Here is a 13,744-nt window from a genome sequence, read left to right on the forward strand (position 1 = left end):
AGTTGTATTACAGCCCTCCCAACAGCCAGCATGAAGTGGAAGAACTGATATGTCAGCAGATTTGGGAGGATGTAAAAACATCAAGATTGTTGTGATGGATTTTAACTTCTGCAACATAGACTGGGATTCCTTTCGTTCCAACTTTAGTCTTCATGTTCACAGGGACGTACTTGTCCTGAATTGTTAACAACTGACTTTTAAAAAACTCCCAAATATCAGATGTGGATTTAGCCTCAAACAGCTGCCCCCAAAGAGCAAAGAAAATTACAGCACGAGAACAGGCCATTCGGCCCTCCAAGGCTGCACCAACTATGCTTCCCAACTGAACTAAAGCCCCCTACTTTTCCAATGACCATATCCCTCCATTCCCATCCTATTCATGTACTTGTCACTTAAAAGTCACTATTGTATCTTCTTTCACTATCTCCCCCGGCAGCGAGTTCCAGGCACCCACCACCCTCTGTGTAAAACACTTGCCTCATACATATCCTTTAAACCTTGTTCCTCACACCTTAAATCTGTATCCCCGAGTAATTAACTCCTCCGCTCTGGGAAAAAGTTTCTGATTATTCAGTCTTTCCATGTCCCTCATAATCTTGTAGACCTCTGTCAGATTGCCCCTCAACTTCCATCATTCCAGTAAGGACAAACCAAGTTTCTCCAACCTCTCCTCATAGCAAATGTCCTTCATGCAGGCTACATCCTGGTATATCTTTTCTGTACCCTCTCCAAAGCTTCCACATCCTTCTGGTAGTGTGGCAACCAGAATTGAACACTAAATTCCAGTGTGGCCTAACTAAGGTTCTATAAAACTGCAACATAACTTGCCAATTTTTAAACTCAATACCCCAGTTGATGAAGGCAAGAATGGTGTATGTCTTCTTGACTATCTTCTCCAACTGCTTTGCATTTACATTCCAGTTTACATTCCCCAGTTCCTGCCGAGCTCCAGCTCCATCATATTTAGTCTTCCTCCAGTTTAGTACTTTCACACTGGGACTACTGTTCTACAAGTATCTTGAAACTTATAGAATTGTGATCACTGTTCCCAAAATGGTCTGCCATTGAGACATCAATCACCTGTTCAGGCTTGTTTCCCAGGACCAGGTCTAAAATAGCCATCTCCAAATTGGGATACCTACATTTTACCTTAAGAAGCACTCTTGGACATACTGAACAAACTCTGCCCCCAATACTAAAGGAATCCCAGTCTATGTTGCAGAAGTTAAAATTGCCCATCACAACCCTGGATGACAAGAGAGATTGTGAGCTTACTGAAATAAAGGAGGCATAGATAACTTGCAGGAAATTGAAAAGATAAGGCTCTCTAGGAATACAAAGGTAGCAGGAAAGAGCTTAAACAGGGAAAATGGCTAATGTTATGCCATTGTTTAAGAAGGGTGGCAGGCAAAAGGCAGGGAATTATAGGCTGGTTAGTTTAACGTCTGTTGTAGGTAAAATGTTAGAATCCGTCATCAAGGAAGAAATAGCGAGGCATCTTGAGGGGAATTGCTTGATAGAGCAGACGCAGCACGGTTTCGTTAAGGGGAAGTCATGTCTGACGAATTTATTGGAGTTCTATGAGGATGTGTCTAGGGCGGTGGATAGAGGAGAGCCGGTGGATGTGCTCTTTCTTGATTTTCAGAAGGCGTTTGACAAGGTGCCTCACAAGAGGTTATTGCAGAAGGTAAGGGGGCATGGAGTTGGGGGTAGGGTGTTAGCGTGGATAGGGGATTGGCTGTCAAATAGGAGGCAGAGAGTGGGGGTCAATGGGTGCTATTCGGATTGGCGGTTGGTGACTAGTGGAGTGCCCCAGGGGTCGGTGCTGGGGCCTCGGCTATTTACCATTTATATAGATGATCTGGAGGAGAGAACCGAGTGTATGGTGTCGAAATTTGCTGATGACACCAAGTTTGGTGGAATGGCAAATTGTGCGGAGGGTGTGGAGAGTCTGCAGAAGGATCTAGATAGGCTGGGCAAATGGGCCAGGAACTGGCAAATGGAATTTAATGTTGGCAAGTGCGAGGTGGTCCACTTTGGTAAGAATAATGGTAGGAAGGACTATTACTTACGTGGCGAAAAACTGCAGCAGGCGACGGTGCAGAGGGACCTCGGGGTCCTTGTGCATGAGTCGCAAAAACCCAGCCTGCAGGTGCAGCAGGTGGTCAGGAAGGCAAATGGGATGCTGGCCTTCATAGCGAGGGGGATTGAATATAAAAGTAGGGAGGTCTTGCTGCAGCTGTATAGGGCATTGGTGAAGCCGCAGCTGGAGTACTGTGTGCAGTTTTGGTCGCCGCACTTACGCAAGGATATATTGGCCTTGGAGCGAGTGCAGAGGAGGTTTACTAGGCTGATGCCGGAGTTGAGGGGGTTGGGCTATGAGGAGAGGCTGAATAAACTAGGCTTGTACTCGTTAGAGTTTAGAAGAATGAGGGGAGATCTCATTGAGACATATAAGATGATGAATGGGATGGATAGGATAGAGGTGGAGAGACTCTTCCCGCTCAGAAAGGACAGTAGGACTAGGGGGCACAGCCTCAAGATAAAGGGGGGACGATTTAGAACGGAGTTGAGGAGGAACTTCTTCACTCAAAGGGTGGTGAATCTCTGGAATTCTCTGCCCGTTGAAGTGGTGGAGGCTGCCTCGCTAAATATTTTTAAGACACGGGTTGATGGGTTTTTGATAAGCGAGGGGATTAAGGGTTATGGGGAGAGGGCAGGAATGTGGAACTGAGCCATGACAGATCAGCCATGATCTTATTGAATGGCGGGGCAGGCTCGAAGGGCTAGATGGCCTACTCCTGCTCCTGCTCCTATTTCTTATGTTCTTATGTTATGTAAAAAAGGCCATGAAATGTCCTTGGCAGGCATGATTAAGGAGAATCTCGATTAAGGAGACTTTTTATGTTCATACAAGGAGGAAGAGGACAGCTATGGAAAGGGTAGGTCTACTCAGGGACAGTGGACAGAATTTGTGTGTGGAACGAGATGAGGTGGGTTAGGTCCTTAATGAGTACTTTGCATCAGTATTGACAAAGGAGAAGGATGTGATGGATGAAGAAAGGAGGATGTTGGCATTCTAGGACATGTTGAGATAAAAAGGGAGGAGGTATTGGATGTTTTGAAAAACATTAAAGTGGTCAAATCCCAGGGCCAGATAGGGTCTATCCCAGAATACTGAGAGGTAAGGGAAGAAATTGCTGAGGCCTTGGCCAAAATCTTTGTATCCTCTTTATTCAGGGGCAAGGTACCAGAGGATTGGTAACATTGTTCCTCTGTTTAATGGCAGAAGAGACAATTTGGAAAATTACAGGCCTGTGAGCCTTACACATCAATGGTGGGGAAATTATTGGAGAAGACTCTTAGGGATAGGATGTACTCACGTTTGGAAGGGAATAGGCTTGTTGGCAATAAGCAGCGTGGTTTTCTGAAGTTGTGACTCACAAGCTTGACTGAGTTCTTTGAGGAAGTGACAAGAAAAATTGACCAGGGCAGGGCAATGGATGTTGTATACATAGGCTTTGATAAGGTTCCTTATGGCAAGCTAATACAGAAGGTGAAGTCACATGTATCCAAAGTGAGCTGGTAAAATGGATATGAAACTGGCTTGGGCATTGTAAGCAGAGTAGCAGTGGGAGCGTATTTTTCGGACTGGAGGTCTGTGACAAGCGATGTTCTACAAGGATCAGTGCTGGGGCCCTTGTTTGTAATATATAATAAATTATTTGGAGAAAAATGTCAGTAGTCTGATTAGTAAATTTGCAGATGTTACAAAAATTGGAATAGGAGTGGATAGTAAGGAGGATTGCCAGAGGATATAAATCATCTGGAGACTTGGGCCAGAAGATTTCAGATGGAATTTAACCCATACCAATATGAGGTGATGCGATTTAAAGGTCTACTGCAGAAGGGGTAGAGTCTTTAGAAATATCAGCATAGAGAGGGATCTAGGCATGCAAAATCCACAGTTCCCTGAAGATAGCAACCCAATGGACAAGGTGGTCAAGAAGGCTAGTGGCATGCTGGCCTTCATCAGTCAGGATATTGAGTGTAAGAATTAGAAGATCATGTTGCAGCTGTATAAGACTTTGGGTAGGCTGCATTTGGAGCAATGTGTACAATTCTGGTCAGCATATTACCAGAAGGATGTTGATGCATTGGAAAGGGTGCAGAAGAGATTTATCAGGGTGTTGCCTGGTTTGGAGGATGTAGACTATGATGAAAGATTGAACAAATTTGAATTGTTTTCGCTGGAGCATTGGAGGAAGTGGGGGCACCTGATAGAGTTTTACAAGATAATGACATGGGCAGCACAGTGGTTAGCACTGCTGCCTCAGCACCAGAAACCCAGGTTTGATTCCTGGCTTGGGCCACTGTCCACGTGGAGTTTGCACATTTCCGTCTGCATGGGTTTCCTCACATTCCAAAAATGCATGGGTTAGATGGATTGGCTACGTTAAATTACCTGTTGGTGTAAAGGGGACTAGCTAAGGTAAATGCATGGGATTATAGGATAAGGGGCTGGGTGGGATTGTGGTCAATGCAGACTTGGTGAGCCAATGACCTCCTTCTGTACTGTAGGATTCTATGACAGGCTTGGAAAGAGTGAATAGTCAGTCTTTTTCCCCAGGGTTGAAGGGTCAATTATTCAAGGGCATAGAGTGAGGAGGGGAAAAGTTTGAGAGAGATTTAAGGGGCAAGTTTTTCCAGATAGAGCATGGTGATTGGCAGAACATTCCAGACAAAGAAGGTGGTGGAAGCAGATTCTATAACATTCAAGAAGCATCTAGATAGATACATAAATAGAGGGACATGGACCACGTAGAGGCAAGAAAGTATTAGATTCAAGAGGCAGCTATGTCAGCAGAAGGGCCCACTCCTGTGCTGTACCGTTCTGTTCTTTATGCTGGATTCTAACTTCAGTAGCTCTCCTACATCTGCATCAGAGACAAGGCAATTCAGAATAGGGAGTGAAAGGAAGATGTGTTTGGTGGTGGCATCTTGGAGCTGGCAAAAATGGCAGAGGATTATGCTTTGCAGGTGGAGACTGGTGAGGTAAAACGTGAGAACAAGGGGGATTCCACCCTTGTTCTGGGAGGAAGAGTCGTGGAGTGGGAGATGGACTGCACGCTGTTGAGAGCTCTGTCGACAACCGTAGATGGGAATCCACTGTTGAGGAAAAAGGAGCACATATTAGAAGCACCACTTTGGAAAGTGGCATCAGTGGAACAAATCCCACAACTCCTTTACCAGTACATCGACGACTATTTTGGTGCTGTTTCATGCTTTCTCCAGACCTCGAAAAATTCATCAACTTCACTTCCAGTTTCCACCCCTCCATTGCCTTCACCTGGTCCATCTCAGACAACTTCCCTTCCTTAATGCTTCTGTCTCCATTTCCAGCAATAGACTATCTACCAAAGTCCATTACAAGCCCTCTCACTCCCACAGAAATCTGGATTATCTTCACACCCTACATCCTGTAAGGACTCCATCCCTTTCTCTCAGCTTTGTCTGACACATTTGTTCTGATGATGCCACTTTGCGGAGACACCAAGTGTAGACTGGGCGATCACATTGCTGAGCACCTTTGTGCGCAATTAGGACCCTGACCTTCCGATTGGCTTGCCATTTTTAACACACGATCCTGCTCCCATGCCCACACGTCTTTGGCCTGGTGCAATGTTTCAGTGAAGCTCAATGCAAACCAGAGGAACAGCATCTCACCATCTGGCTAGGCATTCAAATGATTTGCTCTACCCCATCTCAACCCTTTTGTTTTCATTCTATTTAATTTTTTTACTGTTCTACCTTTTTCCTTTCTTCTCCCCCCCTTTTTCCTCCTACTTTATCCCCCTTCCCTTACCATTGCTCCTCCTTTTCTAAATTTTACCTCTGTTCCACCCCCCAACATCTTCATCTGTCAAAGGTTACCCTCTCATTTTAGCTTCTCTGCCATTCACACCCTTTATTCTCTGTGGACAGGTATTAGCTGTCTTTTCTTTTCGCTTCTGTGGCTATGCCTCATCTTTCATCTCCTCACCCTGCAGTATAAATATCTCCCATTTTCTATGCCTTTTAGCTTTGACAAAGTGTCATCTGGACTCAAAACATCAGCTCTTTTCTCTCCCTACAGAAGCTGCCAGACCTGAGATTTTCCAGCAATTTCTCTCTAAATGCTGATATTTCACAGCAAGGTCAATCACCTTGTCAAAATGTTCCCTAATTTCAACCACTAGGAACAAACATTGTTCCTATGAAATATTGCCACAACTTCAAAGTTGTAATTATAGAAGAAATTGTAGTGATTTCATGGTACTGAATGTATCAGAAATTCCAGAGGTACCACAGAGTAGTGGGTGCCTGGAACTTGTTGCCGGGGAGGTAGGGGAAGCGAACACAGTAGTGACTTTTAAGGGGTGTCTTGACAAAAACATGGGATAGGATGGGAATACAGTGATATGGTCCCAGAACGGTAGGGGGTTTAAATTAAGTTGGGCAGTATAATCAGCGCAGGCTTGGACAGCCAAAGGGCCTATTCCTGTGCTGTAATTTTCTTTGTAATGGTCAGAATTTGGATTATGAGCCAACCACAGATAACAGTAGCACACCCAAGGACAGAATAAGTCCATAATACCTACCAACGACTGAATAAAGGTCAATATAGTAATAGCTACTCTGGGAAAGACCAAGATCCATGAAGTTATTGCCAACCTGGAGTTATTGCATTAGCATGACAAATGGTTCACAGCAACATGAGCAAAACTTTCTGAACAAAACTAAGTTGTTTAGGAAAGTTGACAGGAATGAACAAGTTATAAGGTTGGACGGGCTCTGTTTTCATTCACGTCCTTGTTTGTGCTAAGTTCAGAGGCAGCAACTTAAACATCAAAGTCAAATGTCTCTACTGAAGTATTTCTAGGTGTATATCATATATAGAGTCCTTATTGAAACATGCATACAAATCAGTCAGAGATCAGATAATTTAAACGAAATGTGCTCTCTTTATTTAAACCAGGGGTCATCTGTCTTTATTTTGCAGTTTATTCTACAGCCATTCTCAAGGGAAATCTACATCTTAAATTAAAAAATAAGTCAGATGTAAATAGTACAAAATTTCTCCTAAAAATTGCAACGTCTGTGTTCAAATGTTTCAATTTTAAACATAAAAGTATAGTTGGGTAAAACAAAGGCTCAGAGGAAGGAACAAATCAAAAAAAGAAATCAAGAGTTATATGGTACAGCAGAATATTTCTCCTAAACCTTGCAACACTCCGAGCACAAAGAGGTCATTTGTGCTGTTGGGAAGAGAGGAGAATAAATTCAAAAAAAATGCAGTCCAAAGCCCACAGCGTATCCTTCAAAACTCCTTTTAAATTTTTTTTGTTGTTTTTGTTATTTAATCAAGTGATTGTCACAAAAGAGTCACAAAATTAAGGAATTTCTGGCCAAGTTTACTCCAGAATATACTCCTTTATTTTTTTCCCTGCCATGGTTCTAACGCCTGTAAGGATGGAACCCCTGAGCATTGTGGTTCTGACCGCGGGCAAATCCACCTGGTGCAGATGGTGGAGCCCCTGGAGGTGCTGGTGCTGAAGGTCCTCCGTATGAAGGAGCTGGCTGATTTGGATCCGAGAAACCTGGGGCTTGGCCAAAACCACTCATATCTTGCCCATAACCTATTAAACAAATAGAACAGAAAAGTTATGACCGTTCAAGGAAAAATGCAAACTAAAGTCATCATTAACTTTGCAGAAAGCAACTTGTGAAAAAAAATCAACTTAATTTTGCAAAATTAGATCATCCTTGTACCAGCACAACAAATGCTCAACTGAATTAGCACTACTCTCCCATTTTAAAAAAAAAACCAAGTGTGCAAGGACTACATCCTACTTAAGCTACTCATCTTTGTTGAAGCAAGGCAGTTCAAAGTCTATGCAACACCTACCTGCTGCACTATATCCCTGCTCAGCCTGACCGTAAGTCTGAGAAGGACGCGTGGGTCCGTAGCCTGAAGGATCCTGAGGATAGTTACCCATGCCTATTAGGGAGATGAGGAAACCAGGATGACTACCCCAGTAAGCCTGAGCCTGCTTCAATCCACGGCATAGATGCATCAGGTCACCAGTGGTATATGGATGCACAGAAATGCCAGTGAAATAGAAATACATTTAAGCAGATGTTTGGTCAATTTGTTATTCTATATAGGTAAATTGTGGCAACAAACTATCAATATATAAAATTAAAACAAACTGTGTCTAAGTTAGCAATAGGGATTGCGCCCCATGGACAAGTACCTTTAGTGAATGTAGTACAGCCTGTAGAAAAGGTACGAAGCTGCACAGTGCATTTGGGAATAAGGAGATACACATGCACCCCATAACAGAGATATATATAACATAAATGAGCAGAGATTATTTCGGTGAATTACATGCTTTGGTTCAGCTATTTCCAAATGAGTAAAAAAAAATCTGAATGCATCACCAGAGAAAGCAAATATTATAGCACCTTTCTTCAAGGGCTCAGTTTAGTTTTAAAATTCAAGCTTTTAAAACTCAACATTACTACAATAATCAGAAGTTGACAACTGAATATTGTCACTTGTAATTGCCGATTTAACATGGAGTCTTTTCATAGATTGAAGCCCTTGATAAACCACCATTTTGTTTTTAAAATGGCCGACTTAACATGGAGTCTTTTATAAGCCATTGATAAACCACCATTTTGTTTTTAAAATGGCCTAGTTTCAATTTATTCAGATCCTGGGTGCCTTGCAGCAATTTTTCACCTCAAAATGAAATCTGGCTGAAGCAGTCACTCTGCTCACTCAAGAGACTGGAAGTCAGATTTTACATCTGGAACAAAAAAAGCATAAGAGCTGCATTTAGGCGGGTAAAAGAGGAAGCAGATGGACCCAGGTTAAGAGTCAGATCAAGAACAGTAGAGAGAACAACAGCTGGGTTAGAAATTCTGACATTCAAAGTTACAAGAAGATGGTAAATGGAAGAAGTTGAAGAAATTAGAAGACATGGCATTGAAAGCTAAAACACTGCATTGATGCTTTTTTAAAAAAAATGAAAACGTACTTATGATTTTGTTTGCTACTAATTTGCACTTTGTAGGCTACGTCTCCTGCTCTGATCCTAGCAGTAGAATTTACATCTATGAACAGTTATAAAATGCTAGATAAGGATGATCTAATTCAACCCACCATTCTTTACCTCCTTGTCTTCTGGTATTCACGTACACCTGCTGGAAATACAAGCGGGTCGAGGGGCCTCTGACTTCGAAAAGTCACATTCGCTGCAGGGGGTTGTGTTCTTTTCTAATCCTACAACACCTCAAAATTCTACACTACTTGTTACCTACCATACTGGTTGTACCCAGGGAATTCGGGCTGTCCAGCAGGTGGCTTGCTCATGTCCTGAGGTGTCTGTGTTGCTGGTGGGTAGCCCATCTGTCCTGCTCCTGGTGTGGCAGGGGGTGCTGGTATTCCAGGTGGGCCAAACTGGTCAGCTGGAGGTGCGCCAAATCCTCCATAGCCTGAATAGCAACAAGAATGAGCTCAGGTCAGACAGGTGACAGTTTTTTTTTTAAATATAGGGGTGGGTGGGTGATCACATCGTTTAAATCCTTGTCACAATGGGACAATAACATTAACGATAATGAAATACTAAAAACACTAGGCATGGCCAGGAACAAAAACCTTTTGGACATCTGCCATACTGAGGTGTACAAATGTGTGTGTTATAATGAATGCATGGATTCCACTGTGCTACACTGGACCCAGCTGTTTTACTCTTAAATGGTTGCAAATTGACTAGCAGGAATGTAGTCAGCCACAAACAAATTCAGCACTGCACTGTTCATTCTGTTCTCTCTGCTTTAAAAAGGATGTCATGTTTAGAGCCATAAGGGATCAGGATAGCGGTTACAGACTTCAATTAACAAAAACAAACTGCAACATTCACGTGGTCAAATAAAATAGGCCATCGGTTCAAAGAAATCAGGGACAAATATAGTTCATGCTCAGCATAGAACAGCTTAGCTGGTACACCGTAACAACAAAGACCAACCCAGTCTGGTTCTCAATGGACCCTTTTAAAAAGTCAGCAAGAGCAACAATGCAGAAACTATGCAAGACATTTTGACAGAAGGTACTTAATTTTTCAGAGATTTTTTTTTTAAAAAATTGACATTTTGAAGACACGAAAGCAAGGCTTCTACAGGCTGCACTGTCAGGGCACAAAATGCCATGACTAAAAAGCAAATAAATAATTCAGAGCTGTCAAACAATTACAGATCTAACGGTTATGTTGAATAAAAATGTCACAATACCTACCTGAAAACCTCAATAGATGAAAAAGGAAGTTGGCAGAGATGGTCATCATGTTCTAATTAGTTATTTTGAACATAGTATTACTTAGCTAATGTAAGATAATTTCCCTCTCTGCATTATACAAAACACTTCACAGACTCACTATGATTGCTTTATCATGATTAAAAACTGATTGCTTCATTGCTGTGTCAACACATTATCTTTCATATTAAAAACATCAGGAGATATTGCACACCATTAAGTCACCATACTAACGAACACACATCCCACTTTATATTATGAAAATTAAACACACACAGATGCACGAATTTCATTACAACAGTATCTAAATTTGCTAAGTTTATATTATCTAAATTTCATTAAAAACACTGCTTTGACCACACACCCCAATGTTTCTGCTCTGTTTGCAATGTCACAGGCAACATTTTCCCTCCATACCCAACTAAAAATCCTGCAACACAAAATATACTTATTCTTCCCTGTACTGGGGAAACATACCATATTGCGGAGGCGCACCAAAACCCTGTCCAAATCCCTGAGGTGGTGCAAATCCTCCTGGAGGCGGCTGTGGAACTACATAGGGATTAAAGTGAGGAGGCTGAGGAGGGGCACCCCTCCCTCCTGGAGGAGGGGGAGGGCCATACCCACCTGAAACCAAAAAAAGACAAATGTAAACAGGTATGTGTTTTTCCCTTCAGTGTGATACCAAGCATTATTCATATTAGCTTTAAAAATTAAAACTTACCCATTGGTTGGCCAGGTGTCATCCACATACCTGAAAAACATACAACAGTTAACCAAAGCTTGTGTTCAGTTACTACAATTACTCCTCAAAGGTCTGAAGGAATATTGTTACAACTGGCACTGAACATGAATTAATCACCATTCCAACTAGCGTAATGGTTTGTACACACAATCAGTTCCTAAACACTGGTTTAGACAGTCCAATCTCCAGGTATTCTGAAGTAACTGTGTTTCAGCTGAAACGCAATATCCTGAAGTACAACAGCAACAGGATGTACGGAACAGCTCAAGTTATTTTATGCCTTTTTTGACACCTCACTCATCTATATAAAAGAATTAAGTGGGCAACACAAAAGGCAGCAATCTTCCCTTCCCAGAGACAAGAAAAAGCTATAGAATTAAGGAACTTGATAACTTCTGCATTTCTCACTTATTCATATAATTTGAGACTGTAAGTGCCACACAATTAAAAATAATTTAACATCCCAACCCCTCCAATGTAGAGGCAATCAGCCTCTTTCAGTTGAAGTTCAAACTCCCCACGCAAAAAGAAATTTCTTACATCCCTTGGTATAAATGACATTCTGATTCGCCAAGACTCCAAGCATCATTCACATGAAGTTCCATTACTTTGGACATACAGGGGCTCCTTGTGGAGAAACCTGCAAATCTTTGAGTGCCGAGAACCTAACCAAGGCTAGTGTAACATAGGAACAGAAGTAGGCCATTCAGCTTCGCCATTCAATATGATCATGGCTGACTGGACAACTTCAATTTTTTTTGTTCACACCATCTGTTATTTTTCATTAGAAATCTAACAATCTGTACCTTAAACACACTCAATGACTGAGTTTCTATACTACAGAATTCCAAAGATTCACGTCCATCTGTGTAAAATTATCCTTACCTTAGTCCTAAATGGCTTCCAACTTATTTGGATATCGTGCCCCCTGGTTCTAGTCTCCCCAAACAAGGAAAGCATCATATCTGCAATTATCCAGTCTATTTCTTGAAGTATTTTGTAGATTTCAATGAGAAACTCTGGTAAATACAGGCCATTCGCCCAAACATTATCTGCAAAGGACTCCACTAACCCAAGCAAGTCTAGGGAACCTTTGTTGCACTCCCTCTACAACAATATCCTTTCTGAGTTACCGGAAGACAGCATCTGAGCCAAAGGGGGTCTCCAGCAATACAGCAGATTATGCCCACATGCATTTTCCAACAAGGTGACCAGATCAGCAATCAAGAGCAAGAGCTTGGCTCATTTCAACCTGCTCTCCAAGCCCAGGAGCAGGGAGATGGATTGTGCTAATCCTGTCCAACCCATACTAGACAAGGAATTCTCACTGGCCTGTGAGCAGTTAGTTCAGAATACCTTCATGCATCAGATGCTACCTAACTGCAATTAGTACAGGCCTATGAGCCAAGACAAATTTAACAAAGGAGCCCATACTCCATTATGATCCTCCACTCCACATACAAGCTTTTAAGCCAAAGATAACCTGCCTGCCAACCATAGCTGGAACAATGCAACCTCTAAGAACAAAACAGACAATTATTTAATTTTGACCTAATCACATTTTGGAGGCAATAATAGCTGCCACAAAAGACTAGTTATTTTGTTTCTAATTTTGGGTCGCTGGCACCTATAATGTAGTCAACTTCAAGCACTGCATTTAAATTTCAATCAAGATTATGGGCTCAAAACTTTAAACAAGCATATAAAAATCTTCTAACATCCGACAAAAACACCAAAGGGATCAAGCTAAGACAGGTGGTTAATTGAAGTGGTCAGTCAGAAAACATACAGGTATCACAGACAGTTCCTGAATGTAATGTGCATGCATGTGTGCACCTGTTGCAAGGCAATGGGTTTTGTTCCTAGGCAGGTCACCTACTCAAGTGAACAATTTTTGCCTGTGGAGATTACATCAATTGAAAATCCAAGTTGTTGAAATGGATATTGCTATTGAAAAATGCTAAAGGAAAACATTTCAGTAACGCTTTTGCTAAATAGCTTTCCAAAATTTAATTTAGCTAAGTTGTTTTACTACATATTCTAAATTTATCAAGAACAACTGTAGAACTCAATAGTACCACGAGAAGTTTACATGGCACATTAAATACAAATACATCAGATTCAACTTAATTGCATTCTTGTTTTTTTTTTGAATGATTAACCCATTTACCTTGTGGACTACCATAACTCTGCTGTTGCCAGCCTTGTGAGGGCTGACCTCCCCAGCCATTAGCTGCATTTGGCAAGCTTCTGCCCCACTGTGGTGCTCCTGGCTGGCCAGGCCCTGGGCCTTTACTGTCACGAGGCTCTGCACGTTTCACTTCAACCTAATTAGGATAAGAGGGAAGGATAAAAAAGCCGCTCTGTCTTTGCTTCCATAACCCTCTCCCTTGACACACCCATATCTATTAAAACTTAACATTACAACTTACATCTTATAACTTACAACTACATTAAATAGCTTAATAGGCCAATATATATAAATATATATATGTTTCTCAAGTATAAATTACTGCTTTATACTACTGTTATTATGACAGGTAGATATATTTCAAATTGAAAGTAGTTTAAATTTTGTAATTAATTCATTTGCAAATAACAACTTCAAAGTCAAGTGTAACAAAAATCAGTATAAACCA

At 41.7% G+C, this 13,744-nt stretch overlaps 1 protein-coding gene and 1 non-coding gene across 5 annotated transcripts in view; both read right to left on the bottom strand.

Annotated features, from left to right (window-relative positions):
- Positions 1-6,984: 6,984 nt before the first annotated feature.
- Positions 6,985-13,744, bottom strand: part of dazap1 (DAZ associated protein 1) — a 28,078-nt gene continuing 21,318 nt past the window's right edge. Inside the window, exons 8-13 of one of the 4 annotated variants that reach the window (XM_080212876.1) lie at positions 13,276-13,432; positions 11,085-11,114; positions 10,838-10,987; positions 9,370-9,543; positions 7,949-8,041; positions 6,985-7,679 (exon numbers count right to left, since the gene is read on the bottom strand). In XM_080212876.1, coding sequence (XP_080069002.1) covers positions 7,498-7,679; positions 7,949-8,041; positions 9,370-9,543; positions 10,838-10,987; positions 11,085-11,114; positions 13,276-13,432 — 786 coding nt within the window. In that variant the 3' untranslated portion in view covers positions 6,985-7,497. The remainder of the gene's footprint in view (positions 7,680-7,948; positions 8,042-9,369; positions 9,544-10,837; positions 10,988-11,084; positions 11,115-13,275; positions 13,433-13,744) is intronic. The other 3 variants (XM_080212878.1, XM_080212877.1, XM_080212879.1) reach the window with 3 other exon arrangements.
- On the bottom strand, positions 11,307-11,442 carry LOC145358953 (small nucleolar RNA SNORA13). Its single transcript, XR_013889541.1, has one exon. It is a non-coding gene; the product is annotated as a small nucleolar RNA SNORA13 (small nucleolar RNA).

Source organism: Carcharhinus amblyrhynchos, chromosome 26 (genome assembly GCF_965287045.1).
Source record: "Carcharhinus amblyrhynchos chromosome 26, sCarAmb.v2.hapA, whole genome shotgun sequence".
Taxonomy (NCBI): Eukaryota; Metazoa; Chordata; class Chondrichthyes; order Carcharhiniformes; family Carcharhinidae; genus Carcharhinus; species Carcharhinus amblyrhynchos.